This window comes from Mycothermus thermophilus, assembly GCF_041956435.1.
Source record: "Mycothermus thermophilus strain CBS 625.91 unplaced genomic scaffold VTJ04scaffold_7, whole genome shotgun sequence".
NCBI lineage: Eukaryota > Fungi > Ascomycota > Sordariomycetes > Sordariales > Chaetomiaceae > Mycothermus > Mycothermus thermophilus.
This window is the reverse complement of record NW_027191433.1, coordinates 1,705,851-1,732,756: the sequence shown is the minus strand read 5'-3', so window position 1 is coordinate 1,732,756 and position 26,906 is coordinate 1,705,851. Positions and strand designations below refer to the sequence as shown.

Genomic DNA, 26,906 nt, shown 5'->3' with positions numbered 1-26,906 from the left:
GGTAATTATATTATATGACCCATCAGAAGCTCCCCATGAGTTCCCCCAAGATGCCGAATATTAACTCTCCTCCCCCGCGCTACCCTCCGCCCCGCCCCTCTCGTAGTCCTCTCCCCTCTCGCGCCCCTCTCCCTTCCTGTGGTACTCCCTTGCGCTAGGAACCGACCAACTCAGTTCACAACAGCCTGCCAGGAGTCTGCGTCAAGTAATCCCCGCCTTCGTAGGAAAGTTCGAAGCATTGGGGACACTCAATGACGGGTCGGGTGAAGAGTGGGTTGGCGGCTTCACCACCAGGACATCCCATGCTCCACCACTCCTCAATCTCCCTCTTCAGGCGCTCATACCCTGCTTTCCGGACCTGTTCCAGGTCGACAGCAAACACCGACGGATGCTCCTGCGGATGGCGAATGCACTTCAGCGCCCAGCGGTTGATGTACAGCTTCTGCTGTGTGACGGGGTGCCGGAATGTCTCTCCCAGCTCAAAGTAGACCATGTGCTTGGCCCATTGGCATCGGTGACGCGATATCATGCCCGGCACCAGGAAAGCGCCGCATTGGAAGCAGTGGCCTGCACAACGCTTGATGGCATGCACCTCGCACTTTTCCGCGACGCAGATCAGCTCGCGACAGTCCTGTGAAAAATGGACTGCGCCGGCTCCTGTCGACTTGCACACCCAGCAGGTGTCGTGAAAGCAATCGATTTCGCAGTGCATGTCGTCGTGCTTTGGCAGCGCACAGCGAGCACAATGCTTCTGGCAATCTACGGCCAGCACAAGGCTCCTGCGCAAGGTGTCTTCGTTGGTCCGGTCGGCGGTGATCCAGCAGCCACGGCAGATGGCCGGGCATTGGTCGACGGTGTGGCCGGGGATCGGCGTGCAGAAGCAGACGTTGTCGCGGTCTTTGCAGGTCTCGATGGTATGGTCGCGACTACCACAGGCGCGGCATAGATTCTGCACGTCCTTGCATTGGCACTGCGAAAGGCGGACCCAGCAGTTAGGGCAGCGGCCGGCTGGGACGGCATCGTCGAAGGATGGCTTGATGGGTGGGAATGCGATGACATCGTTGGGGATGATTGCGGACAGCTCTTCGGCGGTCGCGGTTGTGTTGCCAAGTATTGTCATAGTTGGAATAACGCCGATGGATGGCGGTGGCTGTTCTTCAAGCTGCTCCAGAGCGTGACGAGTTCCCTGGGGAACAGGCGAGTTGATGATGTGCTGTGCAAACTCGACTTGATCTCCCAGATAGAGTTGGGAACGCGGACTTTCTGGCTCAGGCTTGATAGCAGGCAGACCAGACATGGTCTTTCCATCCTCGGACCGGGGTTCCAAAACAGGCAGGCCACTACCCAGGAAGGCCGGGCCCGGATGGGTCGCAGTTGCCATCACTGACTGTTCTTGCGCACGCGGGGATGGATCCGTTGTCCTAGCACGCTTCTCGGGGCTGGCAGCTGCCGGGCTCTCTGAGTGCCTTCGCTTTGCGTCGTTGACAGGGGCCGTGTCAAACTTGGAGGCTGGGTCGAGCGGGAGCCGGGCGATGTCGCTGGCAGGATCCTGAGAGTATTCAAATGTCTCCAGATCGAAACCCGGCACGGGGCTCTCACCACTCATGATGTCCTTTGTGAACTTCTCAGTCCATGGAAGGTCGCCATTCGGCCTGCCTGCAAGCTCCCAAAGAGCCTGGAGGTCTTTGGTCGACCAGACCCTTGGACGCCGGGCTCGCATCTTGACAAGGTAGATGTAGTCCCGCTCGTGGTTGCATGTGAGACAGTCATCGAAGTCATGTGTGCCGTTGCAAGCGGGACAGCCGTGGACATAGCCGTCCTCTTTCGGGTGTATGCATTGGTCAACTCCGTGACCAGGCTTCTTACAGTTGGCGCACTTGATCCGTCCTATCTTCTTCAGCCTTGCGATATCAGACCGCCGCTTGCGCTCCGTGGGCCGCATAGGTGGCACTTGTTCGTTGTTGTCCGCATCCGTGAACATGATTGTAGATCCGCGACCTTGCGGAGATCCGCGACCCGGAATAGCTCTGCGACCTGGCACAGATCCGCGACCTGGCGTAGAAGAGTGTGTGGGAGTGACTGGGCTGCGTGAGAATGTTGGTGCCCGAGGATCAGGTGCTGGATGATGGCGACCCAAGTTTTGGCTACCTGAATGACGTATCTCGGATGGTCGGAACCGCGCGTGACTTCCACCGATTGGAGTCGCATTGGCCGAGCTGAGGCCGATGTACTCAGGTTGACGAGGTCCGATATACTCAGGTTGAGGAGGTCGGTGGCGTCCGAAGTCAGAGCCGGGACCGGAGTTGATGGTGCGATGGCCACCAGGAACGTTGAAGTGTTGGTCAAAGGAGGGTCGGTCATCCCTCCAAAAAGACGGATCGGCATTCCTCATGATCGGATCGTGTGAGCCATGCTCTGGATGGGGGTGGAAGTGTTGGAAATAACTGGCATCATTGCCACGACGATCGCCTTGTTCAAAGAAACCATCATCTTCATTGCGTCCCCAACCGCCACGACGAGGTGGCCGACCCCGCTCCCAGCGGTGGCTGTCGTACTCCATCCCAAAGTCGTGATAGGCAGACGGCGATAGGAAAAGAAAAGGGGAGAAGGAGAGAAGGAGAAGGAAAGAGAGAGAAAGAGAATGAGAGAAAGAGAAAGGAAGGAAGAGGGTGTGAGAGAAAGAGAGAAGAAGGAATAGGATGAGAGAAAGAGGGTTAGAGAACGAGAGTTTGAGAACGAGAATAGTGAAATAGAAAGTCGAGAGAGAAAGAGAAGAAAAGAGACGAGACGGGACGGTACAGAGTGCAGAGTTTGATGTGTTTGGAGAAAGTCAATTGATCACGGAAAGCACGGGGCGGGAAATCCGCCCTTTGTTTTCCACAATTGTCTCATCTTTGCCGATGTCGGTGACTGGTCGTGATTTCCTCAATTTCTACCGGCGAAGTGTGTGTCGGTCCCCCAAACATACCTAAACCCTCTGAGACCGACTTGTGCAGCCATGCTTTTGGTCTTTCAACCTTCATCTCAAGGCCCATGCTCTCGGCGACCCACTTTCCACATCTGTCGCCTTGAGGTGCTGTTCATTGGCCAACCACTGTCCCCGCACTGTCTGATGAGTTCGCCAAGTCAACCTTAAATCAACCACCACGGTCGGTCACTCGGTCCATTCACCAGAGTTGGCACAGCAACAGCTTCAAAACGAGCTGGACATAGGTTGAATAGCACAATGGAGGAGGCGCAATGTAAGATAGTGCATTAAACGAAACCAACTCGTCTTTGAAATGCACCAAGGGCTCGAGATGGCCAGGTCGGTATGTGCAGGAACCACGGAGATGTGAGGATCAGAGGCATGGTGCAAGCTGCGAGTTCGAACCAGCCTCAATCTCGGCCCAGGAGTCTGTATCCACTGGGTACGGTTAAGGTCATTTGCTCAAACAAGCAATATTGGGAATAAAACACTAGAACAATTTTCTTTTGGGTATGTGCAACTTATCTAGGCACAATCCATGCTGGGTTTTGGGAGTCATAAATTCGACGCCTAAGTCTAATCAACTCACGAGGCTCAGGTATCTCTGCTTAACTACGTTCATCATGTTTAGTTATTTCTCTTTGTATGGACCCTCCCGCGGACAGGTTTTCCTGTATTCCTCTTTGCCTTTTCCTTTATACAATCTGACTTAGTGAGACCCGTAGGTATCCGGATGGTTTCTGTAGCAGAAAGAGATGGCTGTACGTAGCAAGGAACCCCTAAAAGGGCAGTTATAAGGGTATATTCGTATTGATGTTCTCCAAGATGAAGAAGGAAAGTAAAAAGGGCGCTACATAATAGCAGCTACTAAGTAAATATTTATTTATTTCTCCTACTCCGCTATGCCCTTAGTCAGGGCTCGCCGGTCCTTCTTCGGCTAGTATACAGGAAAACCGTGCCCGTGGGCCGGGTGAAAAACCTGCATCCCTCCTCTAGAACCGTAGATATGGGAATCCAAAAGCACTACAAAAGAAAGGAAAAGGGTGCCTGGACCGGTGCTGGCCTAGGGGCCCTCTGTAGCCCCCTGGCCAGAACTAGTCCGGGTCCTCCCCTGAGCCTAGGTCCAGCCTTACGGCTAGCCTATACTCCGGGAGCCTCCCTAACTGTAGAAGCCAGTTCACCACCCCCTTTGCGAGCCTCTGGGCTCTGGCGCCCCTGCCACGTAATACGTAGTAGAGGTCCAGGCGGGTCCGGATCGCCCGAGGGTCCCAGGGTCTGGGCCTTGGGGGGTATTGGCGCCAAACCACTAAGTGCTCCACGGTTTCTTCGCCCTGCCCGCAGGCACAGTAGGGGGTATTGACCCCTGGGATTTTAGCCCTGAAGAGTGAGCCCCTGAGGCCTATTACCCCCGCTCTCGCCTGGGTGAGTAGGGAGCTCTGAGCCTTGGTTAGGTCCTGGTGGCGGGCCAGGGCCCTATCAGTGAATAGGAAGTCGGGGGAGTCCCATTCGGCCGGCCTCCCGGACCGCCTAGCCTGCGCCTAAATCCTCTGTTTCCACCGCTCTTCCCAGGCCTCCCGTAATGCCTCCTCCGCCGGCCTGCCCCCAGCCCACCGAGCCACCACCAAAGCCCTCTTCTCGACCTCCGTAGGCTCCTGTGGTCCCTGGGCCCTTCGGGCGACCCTCCTGCTTCTAGGCTTTCTGAACCTTCTGTAGAGCCTGGCGCAGGCACTGGTAACGATCTCCGCAGGCCTCTGGCCCCCTGGTAGAACTGGCTGCTGGATTCGCTTCTCGAAGTCCGCGAGTCGCTTGTTGAGGTAGAGATCCAGGGGGGGGACCCAGGCCTCGGTCTCTAAGGTGTGGGTGGGCGTAGCCCTGTAAGCCCCTCTAACCACGCGTAGGTTATGGTTCTGGGCCCTACCCAGGCTCTGGGTGATGCCCTGGGGCCTGCCTCCTGGGGGGTTGGGTGCGTGGAAGCTAGAGGCGCCGTAGGCGAGGGCACTGCGTATGCACTTCGTATACACCTCCCGAGCCCGGATCAGGCCTGGGCCCCAGGTCTTCGCCGCGATTCTAGTCAAGGCAAATTCCTGGGTCTTCAGCTTCCTTTCTACAGCCTGCCTGTGGGCTGCCCAGAAAAGCCTCCAGTCTAGCCAAACCCCTAGGAATCTGGCTGACTAGGTATAAAATTTAAAAAAGAACAAGGGAAAAGAGAAAAAAAAGCAAAAAAGAAAGAAAAAAGAAAAAAAGAAAGAAAGAAATAGAAAGAAATTTGGAAACATCAAGAAAACGAAAAGCCAAGTAATGACTGGAAAGCCATGTCTGTAAGAGCCGGTCCTCTTAAGCAGCTACTTCCTTCAAGCTGGGCGAACGTATCGACGTCATTCAAGTCGACATTGCCTTGGATATGCTCAGCTTCGGAGATCTTCGGCCCTCAGTGACGGGCGTCTCTTATAAGTCTGACGTGGAAACATGGGCAGGATCTGGCCGTGCTTGGCCCCCTTGGACAATACTATGGGCCTGGCCTCCTCGTTGGACATGTAGAGCCATTTAGGGCAGTCCGGTTGCAACCATGGGCCCACGACGCCTGGTGTCCTAGCATGGAAGATGTAGTCGCTTGGTGTATGTAAGTGACTGGCACCTTAGCCATGGGATGCGGCCGCACCACCATCCTCACGACGGTTCGTCCTCTTACGACCGGCACTTTTTTATTCTACCTCGATCTCAAACAGCACCTCAGATTGCGGTATAACTGGATGATGATTTCTTTTCATGAGTGGTTGAGCATTAGCCTGGAGTAATATCACAGCAAGGCTGTGCCAAGGACTTCTAATGGAAGGCTTTTGAGGACGTTCGCCCTGGTCGTCAGCACGCTGTCGACTGCCGACAGTTCCCGGAATCCACATGCCGGACGTCGACGTCGCCTGTTCTGTGATTGTGCTGTCACCTCCCGTCGTCCTTATGGGTTTCTGCGGTATCTCCATAAACTGGCTCAGGCGCGTGCTCCTTCAGCCATTTTCTGGCAACCATGATGTCCGAATAGCAAGTGCCGGCGTACACCGTGTTTTTGTCAACCATACTCAGTTGTCGTGTCGTTACATGCATCAACAAATGCGCTGAACGGTACTGCTTGCCAGGCAACCTATCCGCGGAGTGTCTGTGGCATGTAATTCCTCTCTATGCCGTGTAGTACATTCGAGCATGCCACAAGCAAGACACTGACTGAGCTCGCTGGGCTGACATCCATTGAAAGTCAATAATAAACTAGTGAAAATTTAAATGTTGACGCGCTCGATATGCCATCATGTACCAGGTGAGCTAGGTGGGTCATGGAGAAAAGAATTGCTCACCGCACCCAGGTTTTGCGAGATGGTCACAAGGACTATGCTCCTGGTTGAAGACTGTGTTGTTGCCAACACTCTATGGAAGGGTGTGGCACGCAAGAGCAAATGGTCGGCGAGTGGTGAGAAATGGAGTCTGAGTGATTGTATTGAGGGAGCTAGCTAGGAAAGAGAGAAAGTTCAAAGTGAGAGAGAAAGAAGATGCCTTATATATACACGACTGAGTGGTCACACCCAGGGTCTGACCTCTCAGGTCCCCTGACTTGGCAAGGTCAGGGAGCCGGGGAGGTCGACCCAGGCCTTGGTGACCGTAGTCTTGAGAGGTGAGGGCCAGGACTTTGATGCCTCGGGCCTCAGAATTGTGTCCTGGCGCCTCAATTTCTGTCACAAAGGGCTTAACATTATCTCAGAGATGGTCTGCAATGGCTCCGAAAGATCAGATCACTTGATCAGGTAAGAGGGTTTGGGGGCTGTGTTCCCCACGAAGGCTTTCCAAGTCGAAATCGTGGTCTGACCCAAGTTTCCAACCATGGCAGGAGGGCTTCTCATTTTGGTCAAAAATACCTAATCTGGAAGGTATTGCATTTATTTTCAACCTTTCGATAGGAAATATCCGTTGAGCTGAGATATCTTCGCCATGACATGGGCTGTGGCCATTGAGATGGTCCTAGACCAGAGCAACTATAAGAAGCCTTAGAATAAGGGAAGACTCTTTCGAGATATGTCACTGGAGGAGACTTGGTCGCTGACATATTCCTGGAATTACTCGAGTCCTTGGCAATCCCGCTGCATTATTTTTTGACCTCAACACCGCCCACCCGTTAAGCATACAGCCCTTCCATATCTTCCTCCTCTTCATCATCATGTTGCACCACCACCTCCTTCCTCTTCCCCATTTCCTTCCTACACAACGGACACGTCCCCTTCCCCAACAACCACGGCGACACACACTCGAGATCAAACCGATGCGTCTCGTGGCACGGCAGCTCCACTACCAACGGATACGGATCATCCAGATACTTCTCGGCACAAATCGGGCAGGTATCCTCCTTCTTTAGCTTCTGTTTGGGCACGCGATCGAGGCCGTCTATGAACGACTGCGGCACGCCCTCAATTTCTTTTGGCGGATGGGCGATGTCCTCTTCCAAGATCTCGACCAGCGAGCGGAGGAAGGAGCGGTTCTCTTCGGTCGGCGCGGTAGTGGCCAGGGTGCCCATCTGGTCCTGGATGAGGCGGTAGAGAGCGGAGGTATCGGCGGGATTGGGGACGGCGTGGGGGTTGTTGTGCTGGGGTTGGGATTGGGATTGGGAGGTGGTGGATTCGGGGAGGATGTTGTGAAGGTGGGAGATGAAGGTGGACATGTCGACTTGCCGGCGTCGGCGGGTTGTGGAGGGGGTGGGCTTGATGTTGTGCTCGACTGCGGTTTGGTTAGCATGGAGGTTGAGATGTCATGAAGGGGACGGGAGAGTAATGAGTTGGAGGAGGGGCGTTTACCTTCGTATTGGCTCGCCATTGTGGATGGGCTGGGATCTGAGAAAGTTGATTTCGGAGAAAATTAAAACATAGGGAGTTCACTAGTTTCCCCAGGATATTGAGATGGTTATAAGTCACCGTTGGAGGTTGTCGTAGGCAAACCCGAGGTGACGCGGAGCTGCCATGGCGGGGAGCTTAGAGCTCCCAGAGGTACGTACCTTATCCTGGCTTATCGATAACGATAAGGAACGTCATCCACCGTGTGGCTTGGTGCATGTGCCAGCTCGTGTTCGGGCCGTGCTTACCAGGTACGGATGGAGTACACCCAGGTTCTTTCAGGGGCATCAACTTGCTTTTGTTTGTTTGTTGTCTTGGGCATTTCCATCTTCTTCGATCTGGAAAAAAAGGAGCCTGGAGAGATACTCGGGATGATCACTCGATATTGTTGATCGAGGGCGCATGCTTTTGTTTTCGTTTGTTGTTTATTGTTTTCCGTTTGCGAAGACTTGCGTCGAGCATCACAAATTCCCTTTTTGGGTAATTACGGCATCGCCAACCCAGCCACTCGCTTCAGGATATCCGGCTGCCTCTAGAGAAGACCGTGGGAGGCTGTGTCGTTGGACTGCAGGTGCCAAACCAACGAGGTGACATTGGGATGCAGGAGTGAGATTCACATATATAGACGTGAGTTGAGAGCATCGTACGTTTCACAGCCGTTCTGTACCTCCCTCTCAAGTTACGCCGTCGAGTCTACACCATCTCGAGATGCACGCCACATCCCTCGGCCTGGCCATCACGCCGGCCGTGGTGTCAACCTTTTTCTCCCACGTAAGTCCTGTCCCACACTGTCCTCTGTGCCTTCACACTCGTACTAACCTCATCACCAGTACCTCAACCGGAAACTCCTGGAAGACAAACCCATGTCCCACCTGTCCTACCACCAAGGCCTGGCCCTCGTCCGCGCCTTTCTAGACTACGCCTCTCACCACACCGTCGAAGAGGTCCAGGAATTCACCAGCCCATGGGTGCCCCCTCCGCCATGGGCCAAAGCCGACCAAGTCACCATCCCCGAAACCGACCTCTCCCGCGCCGCCGAGTTGCTCATCAACCACCTCGGTCCGGACGGCCTCCGCCGCGTCGGCGGTGAAAAGTGGTGGCAATGGCGCAAGCCCAAGTCCCCGCTCAAGGCGGAATGGATCGAGATGAGGACCGACTACCAAGCGCGCCAGAAGAACCCGGCAGCTGGCAACCGCGTGATGCTCTACGTGCACGGCGGCGCGTATTACTTTGGCAGCGTGGATGAGCATCGGTACCAGATCCAGCGGTATGCGCGGAAGCTCAAGGCGAGGGCGTTGGCGCCGCGCTACCGGCTCGCGCCGCAGTTCCCATTCCCGTGCGGGTTGCAGGACTGTTTGGCGACGTACTTGTACCTGATCTCGCAGCAGCCGGCGAACACGGTGGTTTTGGCGGGCGATTCGGCAGGCGGCGGGATGGTGTTGGCGATGTTGGTTGTTTTGAGGGACGCGGGGATGCCGCTGCCTGCTGGTGCGGTGTTGGTGAGTCCGTGGTGCGATTTGACCCATTCGTTCCCGAGTTTGGAGGGGGATGCGCCACTGGATTTTATCCCGCCGTCGGGATTTCATCATAAGCCGTCGATGGCGTGGCCTCCGCCGAATCAGGAGGAGTGGAAGGAGCTGAGGAAAGCGGCGATAGGGGATAAGGGGGTTGATGAAGAGACCAATGAGCCTGCTCTGGAGGGTGCTGGAAGAGGGCCCAACTTGAACTTTGTGATCGACGGTAAGAAGGTCGAGATTAAGGAGCAGATTCAGGTATGTCAATTCGCGTGGGGGAAACCTGTATTGCGTTTTCTAACTCCCTCAGCTGTACACCACCAACGATCTCATGACCCATCCCCTCGTCAGCCCCGTTCTGCAGCCCACTCTCGGAGGTCTGCCACCTCTGTTGATCATGGTTGGAGGGGGCGAGCTGCTCCGGGATGAACAGATTTATCTAGCTCACAAGGCGGCCAATCCATCCGCATATCTGCCGCCGGAACAATTTCTTGACGACCGCGCGAGGGAGCTCATCAAGAAATACAAGCCAACCGACGTCCAGCTCCAGGTCTGGGACGACATGTGCCACGTCGGGCCGACGCTGAGTTTCACCCGGCCAGCCAAGTTCATGTATAGGGTAAGACTTCACCCCCATCGTCTTTTCTGCACTGCATTCCTTGGCTAACCGCCATCAGAGCGTGGCACAATTCGCAGCCTGGGCCCTCTCCCGCGCGCAGAACACCCCCATCGACATCCTCGGCGACGACACCAGCTCCGACAATACCCCCGAAGCCAGCGACGTCGAAAATGCCCCAGCCGAACCCGCTTCAACCTCACCACCAACCACCGAACCCCTCGCCGTAGGCCAAGCAGGCGACCCCCTCCCGCCATTCACCAACCACATGCTCCGCCAGCGCGTCACAGCCAAAGGCCATCTCCTCCCTCTCGCTCCCCCCTCCGAATTACCGGGCTGCTGCATGCCGCGCGAGCAAGTCGGCGTGGTCAAAGCCGGCACGGCCAAGAAATGGCTCGCCCACCGTGAACTGTGGGATAAGAAATTCCGCCGCGTGAGAGCCAAGGTGCATGCCGCGCGGCTCAAGGAGGCGGCGCAGGTTTGGAACGAGAATAACCCGGATGGCTGGGGATTTGGTAAGGGGGAGCGGCCGCCGCCTAGTGCGTTGGCGAGGAGGAGGAGGGTTTTGGATGAGGATGGGAATGAGAAGAGGGAGAAGGGATTGGGGTTGTCGATTTGGGGACGATGGGGGTCTAAGCAGGATGAGAAAGTTGAGGCGAAGAGGGAGATGGCAGGCCCCGAAGCTCCTGCGGTTCGTGAGCGGGTTGTCATGGCGCAGGGAGGAGCTGTGGATGCGCCTGCTGCCGGGGAACCAGTTGTGATGGCGGGAGGAGGGGTGATGGAAGCGCCTAGGGAAAAGCGCTGGGATGATGACGAGACTGAGAAAGATGTAGAACGGCGGGTCGAGGAGGTGAGAGAGTTGGGACTGGAGCACGCTAAGTTCTTGGACGACTATCGGGGGATGGTCAAAGAGGAGAGGAGGTTGTCTGGGAATATACGGACCGAAATGATGGCACGAGCTGGTGCTCCTCAGGTGGATGGGGTCAGCGGAGGCGTTGCGGAAGGGCCTGCATCGGACCAAACGCAGCACTCGGGGGGACAGGCTGCGTCTGAGAGCGGGCAGTACAACCAGGTGACGGACGACAGAGCTCAGTGCATTGAAAAGCCGAAGACCGAACAAGAGGGAAGTGAAACGGCTGGTCCTGGACCTGTCGAAAGCAAGGACGCCACGACTGGGGCGGTAGACAAGCCCAACCCGACATCAGTCGAACCATCACCAGCAGACCAGTCTTCCCGACCCACCCAAGCCAACGACGACGCCAGCGAATCTGATGCAGCAGACATGATTACTGGCGTCACCGGCAGACGGGTCATGATCGGCGGGGTTGCCACCCCCTTCAGCTTGTCCAAGGACCCTGAGACGGCTAGCATGATCACGCTGAAGTCTGGGTCTGAGGATGAGAGCACAGAGGTGAAGGGACCTGCCGAGACATCCGCCAACGCCAATCCGGCCGGGAATGGACTTTCGGATGGGAAGGAGAAGAAGGCACAGGACGAGGCAGAGAATGGAGAAGCCAAGAAGACGGAGCATTGAAAGGCGTTGGTAGAGTGTTAGGATAGAGGAGTTGGTTGCGGACATGGATGAGGTCAGGCTGATCTGATAGATAGATTGTTTTGCTTGTTTAGTTAGATACGCAGTCCTTGTTATAAGGTTGGTTCGTATATAGTTAGATTGCATCTAGTACATATATAATTAATCGATAATATGGCCGGACTTGTTTGAATCAATAGCAGAGACAATGTACTTGATAGTGGTCCCCACGACGAGCCCTGATAATGTTGTACATTGAACCCTAGAAACAACGAACGCCTCAAAACGCCAGCCGTGATATCGTTACACGCCTTGTGCTGTATCATGCAGCAGCAATGGCAGCAAAACAATCCTCTTCTAATGCGAATGCCCAAATGTCCCCTCTTTAAACTCCCACATCACGACAAACCGCCAATCGCAACCTATCCTCTAGTCCAACCCATTCTCCGCCTTCCACCGCGCCAGATAAACCGCCGGATCCTTCGGCCCAAGCGGGTTCCCCTCGTACTGACCATGGACAGCAGGGACCTTCTTCGTCACGAATGGGGTGAGCTGTATGCGTCATGGGTCAGCAATTGAATCCAATTGTCTCCCAACTCTCTTCTCCCTGCAGAGGAACAACTCACCTTAAACCCCTCGAGTGGAGGGCACACATACGTGCGCACCTTGTTCCAATCGATGATGTAGCCACCATGCTTGGTGTGGCGACCCATGGACCCCGTGCCCGTGCCCTTGTAGTAGCCCTTGTTGACATCCTTGGTGGTGAGACGGAGGCGGCGGAGTTTTAGGGTTCTGAACATCGCCGCAGCGACGGTATGGCGCCAAAGACGTCTCGCCATTTTGGTAGTTTAGTCGGGCGGTGATGGATGGGTATGGTGTGTGTCTGGGAGAGGCTGTCGATTGGAGAAGAGGGTGTCAATTAAGCTGGTGTGCACTCTGGGTTGGTGTTGTGTCGAGGTGGGATGTCAAGTTGCTTGGTGATGTCCCGCGTCGGCAAGACCCGAGAAATTTCGCGGGCAGGATGGAGGTGGGACCGGATTCTCATCAGATCTTGGCACGCCAAGCTGATGCCAAGCCAGATCTGCCCCGCAATTTGGACTCACCGCCCAAAAGTGCTCTGCATGCAACCGGCAGAAAAATACTCGAATTCTGCTTCAACTGCTTCACTCCCAATCCAGGCCAGGTCCTTCCTTCACTCACCTGCCCACCCGCTGCCGTGCTTGATCCCGTGCGACGACGACAACCAAATCGCACCATCAAGCACCCTGGATTTAACCAAGCCGTCTTTCGTTTTAATCCATTCCCTTCCCTCCGCAAAATGCCAGGCCGACAAGCCCATGGCCGGCCCCTTCTCCCGGGCCCAGCCAACACCTCCAAAAAGCCCGGAAAGTCGCACGCCCGAACCCTCAAGAAATCCCGCGCCAAAGCCACCGCCAAAGCTCTTGACGCCTTTGCGATCGCTGCCGAGGAAATTCCCGAATCTACAAAGGGCGTCCGCACCCGCGGCCTCGAAGACCGGCCGTCTCAAAAACGGCCTCGGCGCGGGGACGATGACGAGGAGGATGATTTCGACGGGTTTGATGACGAAGATGACGCCCCACGGAAGAAAGCAAGACGAGGGGATGATGATGATGACCTAGAAGATGGTGGCGATGGGAGTGATAGCGAGGAATGGCATATTGGTGTGGGAGAGGATGAGGATTCCGAGATTGATTCCGACGAGGCGTTTGGGGAGAGCGATGAGGAGCGGTTTGATGGGTATGCCTTCTCCGGAAGCAGCTCAAAGAAGAAGAAGAAGCCGAAAAAGAAGGGCGAAGACGAGGACGAGGAGGAAGAGGAAGAGGACGACGAAGAGGATCTTGAGTCGCTTGGCTCGGATGCCATTGACCTCGCCACGGCGCTAGATCAGTACGAGGAGGATGAGGACGAAGACGAGGAGGAGGGTAGTTCTGAAGAGGATGACGAGTCCGCCGACAGCGATGATGAGAGCGAGGATGAGGACGAGGTGGATCCTTCCAAGTTGGACGCTCTCGAGAACATGATCGCCGGGTTCGGTGGCGACGAGGAGAAGGAGGATGAGCAACCTAAGGAAAGCCAGGGCAAGACCAAGCTCAGCCTTAAGGACCTGGGCTTGACAGGCATCAAGGACGAGAACATCAAAAAGTCCGTCCGGCTCATGAGCAAGGAGGAAAAGGCCACCAAGCCCGGCTCCTCCAAGAAACTCGAAGTCCCCCTCGCCAAGCGCCAACAAGACAAACTCCTCCGCAGTGCCGCCTACGAAAAGACCACCGAGACGCTCGACCGATGGATCGAGACTGTCAAATACAACCGTCGCGCCGAGCATTTGGTCTTCCCCCTGGCCCAAAACGCCCACGACCGCGGTCTCAGCACCGGCGAGCTCATGCCCATCACCCAAAAGACCTCGGGCACCGAACTCGAGCAGACCATCCTCGCCATCATGGAAGAGAGCGGTCTCGGCCCGAGCGCCACACCGCAACAAAAGAACGACGGTGAGCCCGCTCCCAAGCTGACGCAGGCCGAGATCCAAGAAATCGCTCGCCAGCGCCGCCGCGAGCGCGAGCTGCACTCTCGCGAGATGGCGCGCCTGAAGCGCATCAAGAAGATCAAGAGCAAAACCTGGCGCCGCATCCACCGTAAGGAGATGAAGCGCCTCGAGGAGGCCGAGTTGGAGGCTAAGCTTGAGGCCGGCGAGCTGGACTCGGAAGAGGAGCGTGAAGCCCTCGACCGTCGTCGCGCGCTGGAGCGCGTCGGTACCCGTCTGCGCGAGAGCAAGTGGGCCAAGCTGGGGAAGAAAGCTGGTCGCGCGGTCTGGGATGAGAACTTCCGCGCTAGCCTGACCGAGGAGGCGCGCAGGAAGGAGGATCTGCGCCGCCGTATCGAGGGGCGCAAAGCCGGGTCGGATGACGAAGACGATGACTCTGACTCGGATGCGTCTGGCGAGGGCGACCCGCGGGAAAAGCTCCGCCGCGAGCTGGAGAAGGCCGCGGCGTACGAGTCGGATGATGAACCCAAGTCCAAGCTCATGCAGATGAAGTTCATGCAGCGCGCTGAGGAGCAGCGGAAGAAGGAGAACGATGCGGCCATCGCGGAACTTCGTCGTCAGCTGGATTCGGATGGCGAGGAGGTGTCGGAGGAGGAAACCGAGGTTGGCCGGCGCCAATTCGGTATGGGGAATGGTAATACTGTTGCGGCGGTCAAGACTCCGCAGGTCAGCAAGCCGAAGGCCGCCGTCTCTCAAGGGTCGGCAGCTTCTACGGGAGTCAGCTCCACGGCGGCCGTGACGAACGACTCGGCGCCTGCCCAGTCGAATGCCCAAACCAATGGCCAGTCTGGCGGTGCCTGGACCTCGACCACTGAAGAGCCCTCCGCTCCCGCCGCTGCTGGAGTCTGGACCCAGGTTGAATCAGACAAGAAGAGCAAGAAGGCCGCCAAGACTCGGGCAGCGGAGATCGACATCGCCAGCGCCACCCTCGTGGCCGCCCAGTCCAAGCCCAAGCCCAAACCCAAAGCTCAGACTGCCGAAGGCTCCAAGGCCCAAGAGAACGGCGCCCAGGACTCGGAGGAAGAGGAATATGTCTCTCACCTTCCCATGGCCATCCGCGACCAGAAGCTCATCGAGCGGGCGTTCGCGGGCGAGGACGTGCACGGGCAGTTCGAGGAGGAAAAGGCTGAGGCAGAGGCCGAGGACGACGAGAAGGAGATTGACAACACGCTTCCCGGTTGGGGCAGCTGGGTGGGCGAGGGCGTGAGCAAGCGCGAGCAGCGCAAGCATAAGGGCAGGTTCGTCACCAAGGTGGAGGGTGTCAAGAAGACGGATCGGAAGGATTACAAGTTGAAGGGAGTGATTATTAGCGAGAAGCGGATCAAGAAGGTGAGTTTCTCCTTTCATTTCATCCTGGGGTGTGAGTCCAAGCTAACGAGTGTCCAGAACGACAAGTATCTTGCCTCGCAGCTCCCACATCCTTTCGAGTCCCAGCATCAGTATGAGCGGTCGCTTCGGTTGCCAGTTGGTCCCGAATGGTCGACCAAAGAGACGTTCCAGGACAACACGAAGCCGCGGGTTATTATCAAGCAGGGTATTATTGCGCCCATGTCGAAGCCTATGTACTAGTTGGTGTCATGTAGGGGTTAATATGGCTTGGGGGGACCATGCATGGAACGGAATGGCAGGCAGAAGACCAAAGTCAACAATAGAGTTCACATCGGGGTTGGCCCAGAAAGAAGAGAAATGTCAATTGCCCGAGTCCCGCCGTTCCCCTCTCGCAAGGGCGTGTAGTACAAGTATATGGTTTTGTCTATGACATGTCCAAGTGATGAAACAATGCCGTAGTGCGCCGATACCCAAGAAGATCTAGTCTGCCCAAGATGCAACAACCTCATCGCCCGACCATCCGAACAAACTGGAACTGTGCCCGTCGACCGCCGCACCTCTGCTGATGTATGAAGAGAAGAAAATAAGAAGAGCAAGCAACGGGAAAAGAAGAAACAGCAAAACCAGGGATGCTCAATATCACAACCCGCCTCGTACCCAAGCACCATCATCCCATCTAGATCGGCAGACATTAAGTTCTCACGACCCATTCACCTCCAACTTCCCCTCCACCTTCTCCAAATACTCCACCAACATCTCAATCGTGCACACCTTCAACCCCCACTTCCTCGCAAACTCGATGCACTGCTCACCCCTCAACATCCCGGGCTCCTCCCGCACCGCGCGCCCTTCCACCTCCACCCCGTCGTCCACCAACTCGCAAATCACCGCCACCGGCTTCTTCCCGGCGAGCCGGCACAGATCCACCCCGGCCTCGGTATGTCCCCTGCGCTGCCTGACGCCGCCCTGCTTGGCGCGCAGGGGGAACACGTGGCCCGGCCGCCGGAACGAGGCGGGCGTGGCGTCGTCGGCGGCCAGCGTCCGGCAGCACAGCGCGCGGTCGTGCGCCGAGATGCCCGTGGTCACGGACGGGTCGGAGGCGTCGACGCTGACGGTGTAGTCGGTGCCGCGCGGGTCTTGGTTGTCGGGGACCATGCGCGGGAGGGAGAGCTCGTCGGCGCGAGACGGGAGGAGCGGGGCGCAGATGAGCCCGGAGGAGTGCCGGACCATGAAGGCCATTTGTTGAGTGGTGATGGATTCGGCGGCGATGATCAGGTCGGCTTCGTTCTCGCGGTGTGGGTCGTCGAGGACTACGACGAAGTTGTTTTCGCCTGTTGGGAGGCGGGGGGTTAGTCAGGGGTTGCATTGGGCTATGGGAGGAGAGGGATGGAATGAGGGGGGGAGGCGTACGGAAAGCTTGGATGACATCGGGGATTGGGTCGAAGTGTGAGGCGGGAATATGATCGTCGGACGAGGAGATGGTGGCAGGCATGGTTGCGGCGGTGATGGTGATGGTATTGAGGTTGGAGGTCGGTGGGAGTGGCGACGGCGGGTTGGAGGGTTGGAAGGTTGGCCGAGATTGGAGTTAGGAAATTAGGTTCGTGATAGTCCGTCGGACTCGGCGAGGTCGAGGAAAATAATAGCGAGCCCGTGGCTGTTGTTGTTGAGCGGACCGATGACTTGGTGTTTTTTCGCTGCGCTTCAGAAATGCGGTCGCGGAGTCAGATGTCAAAAGTCCAAACTTAGACATGGCCGGCGTCGCTCGGCATTGGCGGGGTCCCTGTGCCGAAGGCTCGGCCTTGGGTCTTGGGCTGCGGGACCGCGGGGACTCGGTGGGATTACCAATTGGTGTGTAACGGTTTGTAACCTTGGTGACAAAGCACCCGCCACGTGCTGAACATGCAGAAATGTTTCCGTTCAGACAGACGGAAATGCGGATGTTAGCTAAGATCTCTGTCTAGCTGCAGGTGTCTCCATCTCCATGGACGGGAGGAATTGCGCAATTTTCCCAGATCATGACAAAACCTGTGGATTTTGCGAGTTTTCTCCGTTCAGAAGGGCCTCCTCTATGTTCTCGTCTGTCTCCAAGTGTAACTTTCAGTATCCAAGTGAATCTGGGGCGAATTCCATCCCCAAACTGCATCCTCGGCCCAGATCTGGGCATGGGATGTTGGTCTTGCGTGACAGTGCCGGACGCAAAAAGGGGCCGACCTTGCAGCGGGGAAGCCCGTTCCTGGAACCCTTCCAGAACCCCACCCACCGAGCAAAGTGGGTCTTGACGGGCCGCGGTGAGTTTAAGCTTCTGATCTCCAAAAAAGTGTCAACCAAGAAACCAAACACCGGCCCGGCGCCGAGTCCATTGCCCACCGACCGTCCACAATGCGGCCACCCCTCCGACACCTTTCCCGGTCCCTCTCCCGGCGGGCCATCCGCCCAGCCCCGTCAGCCCTCCGGCCGGCTACACCACTACTACCCTCCCGAACCATCACCACAACCCCCTCCAACTACCACTCCTCAACCTCCTCCTCCGTCAATGAGACCGAAATCTCCCACTTCTCCGCCCTCGCCTCCTCCTGGTGGGACCCCCACGGCCCCTCGCGCCCCTTACACCTGATGAACCCGCTCCGGCACGACTTCATCAACCACTGCCTCTCCTCCTCCACCACCACCTCCTCCTGTTCCGATCCCAATCCCAATCCCAAAACAAACCTCACATACCTCGACGTAGGCTGCGGCGGCGGCATCTTCGCCGAATCCGCCGCCCGGCTACCCACCACCAAATCCGTCCTAGCCATCGACCCGTCCCCGACCATCCTCGCCGTCGCCCGCGCCCACGCCAAACGCGACCCCGCGCTGGCCTTGTCCAAGAAGCTCACCTACGTCAACTCCACCATCGAAGACCTGCCCCTGCCGCCTGCGAAGGAGGACCGGTACGACATCGTCACGCTGTTCGAGGTGCTGGAACACGTCGACTACCCGGCCGCCTTCCTCGACCGGGTCGGCGAGTTTGTCAAGCCCGGCGGGTGGCTGGTGTTGAGCACGATCGCGAGGACGTGCGTGAGCTGGGTCACGACAAAGTTGGTGGCGGAGGATTTGTTGGGGGTGGTCCCCAGGGGCACGCACGATTGGGACAAGTATGTGAATGTGGACGAGCTGGAGGGGTATTTTGCGAAGAAGGGAGAGAGTTGGGGGAGGCCGAGGGTTATGGGGTTGGTGTATGTTCCTGGGTTAGGGTGGAGGGAGGTGACGGGTAGTGAGAAGCTGGGGAATTATTTCTTTGGGATTCAGAGGATGAGTTGAGGTCACGAGGGGAAGAAAAAAAAGGTTGAAATAGCCAGTGTACATTATTCCCATTTTTGATATCCAATCCAGGCAAAGGGGTATAGAAAAATAATCAAACTATCCAATATCCCAATATCCAGTTCAACTCCCAACTCACCCCAATCGTACAATCTTCCAAGTCCTCATGCACTCCTGCAAATCCATCGCCACCGTCCCCTCCGCCGCCGTCGCCGTGTCCTTGATCACCGCCACGAGCATCGTCGCGTACGCAAATGTCACGATATCCTCCTTCAGCGCCTCCAAATCCGCCCTCTTCATCCCTCCAATGTCGGACCACGCCTTCCACCGGTCCAGCATGCCGCAGAGCTTGACCGCAAACTCGCCCTCCAAAACCATGCGGTGCAGGATCCCGCCGACGGTTTCCCTGATATCAGTGGACGTTGAGGGGAGGTGGCCTTGCTGAACTAGCCAGGCCAATGTGAGCTTGGCGACGCGGGTGTTGTCCCACCGCGGAGATTGAAGAGCTTCCATGGTGCGGGTTTCGGCGCGTTGAGCGTTGATGCGTTCGCGTTCGCGTACTGTGAGAGGGATGTAGTTGTTAGCCATCGATGCGTCGGTGTCAAACAGAAAGAAACAAAATGAGAAGAAAATAAAAACAAGAAAAGACGACAAAGAAAAAGAGACTTACACTCCCTCATCCTCTCATCCGCCTCCCTCCTCATCCTCTCCATCTGCGCCTTGGACCTCTCCTGCGGCGACATCTTGGCCTCGCGCATCATCGTTTCGTGGTACTCCCGCGCCCTTCTCTGCGCGTCCTCCATCTGCCGCGCCCTATCGTCCGCCTGCTGCCGCGCCAGCGTCTCCGACATCCACTCGGGCGTGTCGCTCTCCTGCACGACCCCTAAGAGAACCAACACCCCGCAGGGAACCGTCTCGCGCCGCGAAAACGCCAGGATCTCCTCGGGGATCTTGTAGTTCCACAGGATGGTTTGGGACGTGGTCCCGTACGCGGTCGCCGCGCTGGCGAACCAGACGCCGACTCCGTTGTTGCTGCTGCTGGTGGCGGTGCCGCGGATGAGGAGGTGGGAGATGGACAGGGTTGGGCGCGGGATGAGGGAGGGGGTAGGCGAGGCGGTGGTGTGGATGCTCGGGACGGACGCCGAGGGGGAGACCGGGCAGGAGGGGGATTCGGAGTAGGCGGTGACGATGCCTTCGGTGGAGATTTGGCAGGTGATGGGGTGGTGGTTGAAAGACTGGGGCTGGTAGCGGGTTGTGTCGGTGGAGGGTTTGCGGACGCTATTCGCTTTGGAAGCAGAAGCCTCGGGCTCGTCGTTGAGATGGCACGTCGCGGCGGTGGTGTTGGCGTCGTCGGACCTCTTGTCCTCCTCCTCCGGCTTGCTCTCGCCCGCCTTACCCTCCTCCTCCATCTTCTTCCCCTCCCCAACAAACGGCGGCAACCTCACCCAATACGGCGGTAAACACATCGCGTCCCGCGTCGTCCACCTCTCCTCCCAATAGACCGCCAAGCTCAAATGCCCATCGCTGCCATCCAGGGGTGCAATGGTCAATGCATTCGCCGTGCCATCCGGGCTCTTCATCAACGCGCACCCGACCGGCGCCCACAACCCGGACGTCCTCAACAACCTCCAGCCATGCGGATCCGGCACGGCGCCGAGGTCCAACAGGTAGCACACCAAGTCCGCAAACTCCACCTCCACCTGCGGCTGGCGCAGCTGGTCCACGTACTCCAACCGCTGGGTGCTGTGTCCGATGACGTTGGTCCGCCAATTGAACGTCGTCCAGCTGCCGCCGGGGATGTTGCTCGGATGGCGCGACAGGGTCCAGTACTGCTCGCGATCGGCGAAGCGGTCCATGGGCCGGACGGCGTAGCGCGGGAGCTCGACCTCGATGACGCGGTTGACCACGTCGGAGCGCGTGAGCGCTGGGAGCTTGCAATGGCGGAGGAGCCGGCGAAGGCGCGAGAGCGTCGCAAGTGTGGCAGCCGTGTTATACATGATAGGCAGGACCCCTAGGACGGCGAGGGGCACGCCAATGTAAGTGATGATGTCGACGGCCTCATGGCCGTTTTGTTTGTCTGCGTCCATGATGAATTCTGGATGATGGACGGTTATGGTGACGGTGGCATTGTTGGATGTTGGTTTAAGATGGATGATCAGAACACAAAACGCTGAGGACCTGTTACTTTTAAAATGGAGAACCGTTGCGCGTGCGGCTGAGTCCGGGCGCCGTTGACATGTTTCAAGTCCCTAACCTTAATTAACGTTACCCTGGATCGAGCTGGAGGGTTGCAGGCTAGGCCGCTAAGGACAAGGCGCAGCGCGCACAGAGCCGGCGGTTCACAGGGGTTGGCGAGCCGGAACCATCAGAAATCTTTGACTCATCGGAACAATTGCATGAAGCCAAGAGGTCGAAAACAGGCAGACATCGAATGTTCCTTGAAGTTGATTTTTCCATTTCTATCCACTCTACAGCTTGGTCTACTAGTAGGAACTCCAGCCATTTGGAGCAACAGCAACACCTGGCCAATGAAGAACCCTCCAACAACTTGGAACTGGCCGAGGCGCCAGGCAAGGGTAGAAAACTTACCTCGCTGAAGAACATATGGCAATGGTTCTATTGATTTGTCTGTTAGCCTCTGGATGCCACAGGACAATGAAAACAGACAGACGAAAAAAGACTTCGATCAGATCAAGCCGTGTCACCGGCATTGTCATCAAAGCACATGCTATGTAGACCGTCGTGATAAAATAATAAATCATCATGAAGTCGGGGAAGAGGAAGAAAACAGTTATCATCTTACCTGCTGAGTACGTGCCAACTACGGCAGAGGAGAGCTGCCACACTCTAACCTTTTGGACAGTCAGCACTGGACCATGCCCTGCCGTCAGAATATCATTGTGTCGGGTAAGGTCAGACACAAACGATGTCATCAACGCTTGAGCTCCGACATATGCTTGTCATTGTTTTTTGTGGAGTCATCATGAAAGGGTTGGTGAGAGGTGTCGGGCAGTGTGGCATACCTCGGGGTCGTTTGGCAGATTGTGTCGTGGAATCGTCCAGAGACACAATTACTGTCTTTCAATTGTCAGCATAGGCTCGGACAGAAAATGCATCGATCGAGTTTGTCGACGGTCTCAGAAAAAGCATGAATGGTAGTAAAAAGGTTGTCTTCAACGGGAATCCCGGTTCAGACTCGTCATCTAGAGTCATCACAGAGGCGGAGGGCAGGAATGTATGCTGGATACTTACATCTTGCAAACAATCACAGGGCCCCGCCGGTGAGTAATGTAGCGACTTGCCAACCAGGTTAGCTCGATGTCCCCATTGGAAGTGACCAAGACGAGCGGTGAAAGAAGCTGATCAGTGGACGAGGTTTTCTAGGCCTGTCGCAAAGTGGCATTTCTGCTCATGGGGTATTCGGAGCCCAGTGCCGCTTCATCATGAAGCTGTGGGAGTCGAGGATAAAGAAGTCAAAGACTTACTCAACTAAAGGCACCTGCAATTGACTGTCAGCACTGAAGGCTCAACGGCATTGATAGTGTCCGAGTAGAGAGGTCGGCATCAGAAACAGCCAGTTTGGTGTCTTCACGGGCAATCAGTCGGTAATTCCAACTTGCCGAAGCAAAGAAAAAGTCATCAGGGAGCCAGGAGTGCAAGGAAAACAATTGAGACTAACCTGTCAACAACATCATGGACTCCAGCCAGCCAGAGGACGCAGACCACGCGTCAATTAGCAACGACTAGAGAGCATCATATGCCATCCCCCTTGCGCGACTGGACCTTCACCTAGAATCCTTCTCGCAGGTCAGCTTCGTGCCCAATGGCTCCGAGTCCAAACGCAGCGCGACGGCAACAGCGGCATTGATCAGACTGACGTGAAAATTGTTTTCATGTCTTTTAGATCAAAGACTCTAGTTTGCGGTATGTGTTGTCATCAGGGAATGCCGCTGCGCGCCGCGTGCAAGACAGAAAGGAAATCATGACTTACCAGAAGCTGAGGGTGATGAGAAGTTGAGGTGCAAGGTGGAAGTGAAAAAGTTGGGAGCTCAGAATTTTTGAGGTGCCCAAAAATGTGGGGCTGCTGGTGGTGGAGTGGCCGGGACGCCAAGTCTCAGCACGTGACTTCGCTGCCGGTTCGCGTCAGCTTGCCCACCGCTTTCCTTGTCAGGATGCGCGCGTCAGGGGCATCAAACGAGAGGGGCATTGCATTGCGAGAACAAGGCTGACCTCAAACAAGAGCATCTACATCTTGCGGACTCCCATCGTAGCTGTGTAACTGTCAACATGCCTGAGATCGCTGAGGGTATGTCAGATTCCTCATAAATCGCTCTTGACCAATGCTGACCATCCAGTCGCCCGAATCGTCCACTTCCTCCGCCTACACTTGGTGGGCAAAACTATCGAACATGTCGAGGCCATTGAGGACACCAGCGTGTTCGGAAAAGCCGGGACGACCGGACCCGAAGTCGTCGCGGCTCTGACCGGCAAGAAAGTCCTCGCAGCGGGATCTCAGGGCAAATACTTCTGGTCAGTAGCCTTGACCTCAGACATCTCCTCGATGCTAACAGACCAAGGCTGATCCTCGACAAACCTCCCCATCCCGTCATGCACTTCGGAATGACCGGTATGTCCTTCAATGCCTCCCTTATCTCCTCCCCTCAGCTAACACGTCCCAGGCTGGGTCCACATCAAGAACGACCGCACGGCCTACACCAACTACTACAAAAAGATGTCTGCTGCCGACCTGGAAGTCTGGCCGCCCAAGTTCTGGAAATTCCACCTCACCACCGCGTCCCCGAACCCCGTCCAGCTCGCCTTCACCGACCCGCGCCGCTTCGGCCGCGTCCGCCTCGTCGACTGCCCCGGCGACGCCATCCGCCAGAACTCTCCTCTCGTCGAAAACGGCCCCGACCCCGTCATCGACACGGAAACCTTCACCCTGGCCTACCTCAACCAAAAAATGCGCTCCCGCCACGTACCCATCAAAGCCCTCCTCCTCGACCAAACCGTGATCAGCGGCATCGGCAACTGGGTCGGCGACGAGGTGCTTTACCACGCCCGCCTGCACCCCGAGCAGTACTGCGACGAGTTCAGCGACGAGCAGATCAAGCAGTTGTACGAATCCATTCGGCACGTGTGTCAATTCGCGGTGGACAAGCTTGGGGATTCGGACCAGTTTCCTGAGGACTGGCTGTTCCACTACAGGTGGGGGAAGGGCCAGAAAGGGGCGGCGGGACATTTGCCGACGGGAGAGAAGTTGGCTTTCTTGACGGTGGGAGGTAGAACAAGTTGTTACGTGCCGGCGTTGCAGAAGAAGAGTGGGCATATTGCTCCGGGGGTGAAAGAAGAGTTGGTCGAGTCAGGGGGGGAGGATGAGAAGCCGAAGAAACCGGCTAGGGCGAAGGGTGGTAAGGAAAAGGTTAAGGAAGAACAGCCACAGCCGAAGCGGAAGGTTCAGGAAGAAGAAGCGGAAGAGGCTCCTGCAAAGAAGAAGAGAGGGCAACCAAAGAAAGAGTCAGATCCTGCCACGGCCAAGGTTACGAAGGCCAAGGAGACTTCAGCCGTGAATGGCGAGGCGGAGTCTGGACGACGACGGTCCAGCAGACTACAGGGGAAGGCCTCGTGATGTCAACAACAAGAGGGACGGTTGGCGTACCTACACAATTGGATGAAGTCCACCAAGTAGACTCCGGGTAGAAGGCCTCTAGGGCGATCAGTCCTTTCCACATTCTGTTCCACCCACCCAGGCAGTCCCTTCATAATGGAATCCACCGACCTAGACTCCCGTCAACATCCGTTCCAAGGGCCGCTGGTCTAGTGGTATGATTCTCGCTTAGGGTCCACCCTTAGCTGACTTGCTAGTAGCAATACTGCGAGTAGATTTGCGAGAGGTCCCGGGTTCGATCCCCGGGTGGCCCCTTCTTTTTGAGCGTTCAAGCTCAAATCACTTTTTCGTTGGTGCGGGAAATTTATTTTGTCATTGGGAACGGGATACGACAGGTTGTGAGGATGCCGGGTGAGTAATCTTTTGGCTCCGGGTCAAAAGAATTGTGGGTTGTGGAGATGTGGTGGAGACATGGAGGCGGGCCATGTGCATCTAAGGAAACCCTCGCCGAGAGGAAGCAAATAAAGAAGCTATCATCGTTTACGAGTACAACCATGAAAGTACTGCTCTCACCGTTCCGCTTGCCATTTTGTAATACCCTGGGCTGGTAACAGTCGACACAACGTGCCGTATCATAATTACATGCGAACAGCTTCACCCAGTCCTTGCTGGCTGTGAGCCCGGAAACCCAGCCCCTGCGTTCCCGCTCATGAACAACGAGCAAAAAAGAGAAAAGAGGATGAAGAGGAAAAAAGAAAGAAAGAAAGAAAGAAAGACAATAAAAACAGATAAAAAGGAAAGAAAGAAATAAGACGTGAAGAAAGGGGCATGTGAGCAACGGATATTGCCATCGAATGCTGTCCGTGGCCGTGGCCGGACTCGGAAGCTTTTGCCGTAAACTTTCAAGTCCAACCAGACCAATCCCAATTACCTTGCCGCCTTGTTTTACCCAGTTGACAACATTGGGTACTAGGGCAAAGTTTTGGGGGAACTGGGAGACGGTTGCCCCCTAACAACAGCAAAAGGATGGACCGCTTCCAGTGAAAAGATCAACAACCCGCTGCTCCAGGGGAGCTTCTCACCCATGTAATGGCAGATCACTGATGCTTGATTGTTGTTGTTTTCGCGGGTGCCGAGCTTCGGGAGCTTTTCGACAAGCTCGTCAACGATACGCCACGTCTCTTCTGGCGACAAACCCTTCCCTTCCTTCCAAGGAATGTGGTGTCTTATGACCTGGCGTGTCAAGCTGAGGCCATGACTGTATGTGCTGGAGATTTCGACGGCCTCGTCATCCCATACTGGGAGAGGCCGCTTCCCACCAAGATAGTTTCTTGCTAGCAGATGATTGATCGGCCGAGGAGAAAGGTCCGGCTGCTGACTGCCCAAAGTATCGACGCCGAGGAGAGAAACCTGGCGCTCTGTCGGAATAGAAAACAGATGACTTGCTGCTGCTCCTGGTGCTAAGCTGTGGCAGCAAGTTGAGGAACCCCCTATCCACTTAATTTCCATGGAGCATTGGTTGGATTATGATGCGGAAACCCCAGGGAATGCCGGATTACCTGAACCCGCATTGCCCGTACTGCCAGAAAGGGTTTATACAGCCGGGTCTAGTTGTTGAGCACTTCTATCAGAGGCACTGGAATGGAAATTAGGGAGCGTTAGTTCTAGTCAGCTTGGATACCGACGGTAGAGTGTTCAAGAACTCTAACTCTATTACACCCATTGACATACATGATCAACGAGGCTTCTCCCCCAAGTCTATGGCTGCTGTGCTGGCGTAAATACTCAAGGATAACAGCATCCATCACCATGGCAGAATTGATCCCGTCTCACGGTTCAGACGGAACATCCGGGGGAAAAGTGCCAAACAACGCCATCAAATGCTCCACATCGGCCGGACTCAGGGGCTTCTCACTCGAGGCCGACTTGGCAAGCATGCGGAAGTCTAATTCTCGTGTCACAAACAGTGTGTTGGTTCAATTCAAGGAAGGTTGTACTCACAGTCCACATAGTGTCCTACTCAAACATCAGTAACCATCAGCCATGACCAGAAGTGTGAAGGGAAAGAACTCACCCGGCGTGGCCGTCATGTAACACTCCGCCGGCTCCGTCGCCGACGCGTTCTTGAACGTATGCACCGCGCCAGGAGGAACGGTCATCATATCTCCCACCGAGGCCGTCACCTCGCCTTCGGGGGTCACGAAAGCTATGGTCCCTAAAGCCACAGGAACCGTCAGGCTCTTGTCAATAGTTCTTACCAGTTAATAACGACAGATGGGAGGGCAGACTCACCCTTAGTGACGAGAAACAGCTCGTCGTGAAACCGGTGCCAATGCATCGGAGGTCCGCTCTGGCCCGGAGGCAGCTCGACGGTGACGCTGCTGACTCGGTTCTCAGTGAGCGAGCCGTCCTCGTAGACGTGGATTGTCAGTGGGCCGACACGGAGGGTCTCGGCCTCGGTCTTTTTGTAGAGCTTGACGTTGACGGGGCCGCGGATGGGCATTGTGGCGGTCACGGTTGGTTTCTGCGGTGGGCAGATCTTGGTCTGGATTTGGTTGGTTGGTGGTGGGGTAAAACTGGTCGATGGCTTCAATGGGGAGTCTGGGGTGATT

At 56.2% G+C, this 26,906-nt stretch overlaps 11 protein-coding genes and 1 non-coding gene across 12 annotated transcripts; 5 read left to right on the top strand and 7 right to left on the bottom strand.

Annotated features, from left to right (window-relative positions):
• Window positions 1–175: 175 nt before the first annotated feature.
• VTJ04DRAFT_10192 (uncharacterized protein) lies at window positions 176–1,981 on the bottom strand (the record flags this gene model as incomplete). Its single annotated transcript, XM_069357905.1, has 1 exon — window positions 176–1,981. One exon carries the CDS (start codon window positions 1,979–1,981, stop codon window positions 176–178), a length of 1,806 nt encoding a protein of 601 aa, XP_069214927.1.
• Window positions 1,982–7,124: 5,143 nt separating this feature from the next.
• VTJ04DRAFT_10191 (uncharacterized protein) lies at window positions 7,125–7,816 on the bottom strand (the record flags this gene model as incomplete). Its single annotated transcript, XM_069357904.1, has 2 exons — window positions 7,125–7,720; window positions 7,798–7,816. 2 exons carry the CDS (start codon window positions 7,814–7,816, stop codon window positions 7,125–7,127), a joined length of 615 nt encoding a protein of 204 aa, XP_069214926.1.
• A 725-nt stretch (window positions 7,817–8,541) lies between these two features.
• VTJ04DRAFT_10190 (uncharacterized protein) lies at window positions 8,542–11,497 on the top strand (the record flags this gene model as incomplete). The annotated part of the gene is made up of 4 exons (XM_069357903.1): window positions 8,542–8,604; window positions 8,664–9,605; window positions 9,658–9,966; window positions 10,025–11,497. 4 exons carry the CDS (start codon window positions 8,542–8,544, stop codon window positions 11,495–11,497), a joined length of 2,787 nt encoding a protein of 928 aa, XP_069214925.1.
• Window positions 11,498–11,923: 426 nt separating this feature from the next.
• VTJ04DRAFT_10189 (mitochondrial 54S ribosomal protein mL41) lies at window positions 11,924–12,333 on the bottom strand (the record flags this gene model as incomplete). Its single annotated transcript, XM_069357901.1, has 2 exons — window positions 11,924–12,046; window positions 12,121–12,333. 2 exons carry the CDS (start codon window positions 12,331–12,333, stop codon window positions 11,924–11,926), a joined length of 336 nt encoding a protein of 111 aa, XP_069214924.1.
• A 479-nt stretch (window positions 12,334–12,812) lies between these two features.
• On the top strand, window positions 12,813–15,626 carry VTJ04DRAFT_10188 (uncharacterized protein; the record flags this gene model as incomplete). The annotated part of the gene is made up of 2 exons (XM_069357900.1): window positions 12,813–15,386; window positions 15,444–15,626. The coding sequence occupies 2 exons, from the start codon at window positions 12,813–12,815 to the stop codon at window positions 15,624–15,626; spliced, it is 2,757 nt and encodes a 918-aa protein (XP_069214923.1).
• Window positions 15,627–15,712: 86 nt separating this feature from the next.
• On the bottom strand, window positions 15,713–16,054 carry VTJ04DRAFT_10187 (uncharacterized protein; the record flags this gene model as incomplete). Its single annotated transcript, XM_069357899.1, has 1 exon — window positions 15,713–16,054. The coding sequence occupies one exon, from the start codon at window positions 16,052–16,054 to the stop codon at window positions 15,713–15,715; it is 342 nt and encodes a 113-aa protein (XP_069214922.1).
• A 31-nt stretch (window positions 16,055–16,085) lies between these two features.
• On the bottom strand, window positions 16,086–16,878 carry VTJ04DRAFT_10186 (uncharacterized protein; the record flags this gene model as incomplete). The annotated part of the gene is made up of 2 exons (XM_069357898.1): window positions 16,086–16,717; window positions 16,797–16,878. The coding sequence occupies 2 exons, from the start codon at window positions 16,876–16,878 to the stop codon at window positions 16,086–16,088; spliced, it is 714 nt and encodes a 237-aa protein (XP_069214921.1).
• An 887-nt stretch (window positions 16,879–17,765) lies between these two features.
• On the top strand, window positions 17,766–18,686 carry VTJ04DRAFT_10185 (uncharacterized protein; the record flags this gene model as incomplete). Its single annotated transcript, XM_069357897.1, has 1 exon — window positions 17,766–18,686. One exon carries the CDS (start codon window positions 17,766–17,768, stop codon window positions 18,684–18,686), a length of 921 nt encoding a protein of 306 aa, XP_069214920.1.
• Window positions 18,687–18,821: 135 nt separating this feature from the next.
• On the bottom strand, window positions 18,822–20,773 carry VTJ04DRAFT_10184 (uncharacterized protein; the record flags this gene model as incomplete). Its single annotated transcript, XM_069357896.1, has 2 exons — window positions 18,822–19,246; window positions 19,357–20,773. The coding sequence occupies 2 exons, from the start codon at window positions 20,771–20,773 to the stop codon at window positions 18,822–18,824; spliced, it is 1,842 nt and encodes a 613-aa protein (XP_069214919.1).
• Window positions 20,774–22,973: 2,200 nt separating this feature from the next.
• Window positions 22,974–24,315, top strand: VTJ04DRAFT_10183 (uncharacterized protein; the record flags this gene model as incomplete). The annotated part of the gene is made up of 4 exons (XM_069357895.1): window positions 22,974–22,992; window positions 23,042–23,216; window positions 23,264–23,313; window positions 23,366–24,315. The coding sequence occupies 4 exons, from the start codon at window positions 22,974–22,976 to the stop codon at window positions 24,313–24,315; spliced, it is 1,194 nt and encodes a 397-aa protein (XP_069214918.1).
• A 177-nt stretch (window positions 24,316–24,492) lies between these two features.
• On the top strand, window positions 24,493–24,608 carry VTJ04DRAFT_t144. The gene has a single exon. It is a non-coding gene; the product is annotated as a tRNA-Pro (tRNA).
• Window positions 24,609–25,887: 1,279 nt separating this feature from the next.
• Window positions 25,888–26,797, bottom strand: VTJ04DRAFT_10182 (uncharacterized protein; the record flags this gene model as incomplete). Its single annotated transcript, XM_069357894.1, has 6 exons — window positions 25,888–25,930; window positions 26,026–26,061; window positions 26,128–26,239; window positions 26,296–26,310; window positions 26,369–26,509; window positions 26,587–26,797. The coding sequence occupies 6 exons, from the start codon at window positions 26,795–26,797 to the stop codon at window positions 25,888–25,890; spliced, it is 558 nt and encodes a 185-aa protein (XP_069214917.1).
• Between the last annotated feature and the right edge of the window lie 109 nt (window positions 26,798–26,906).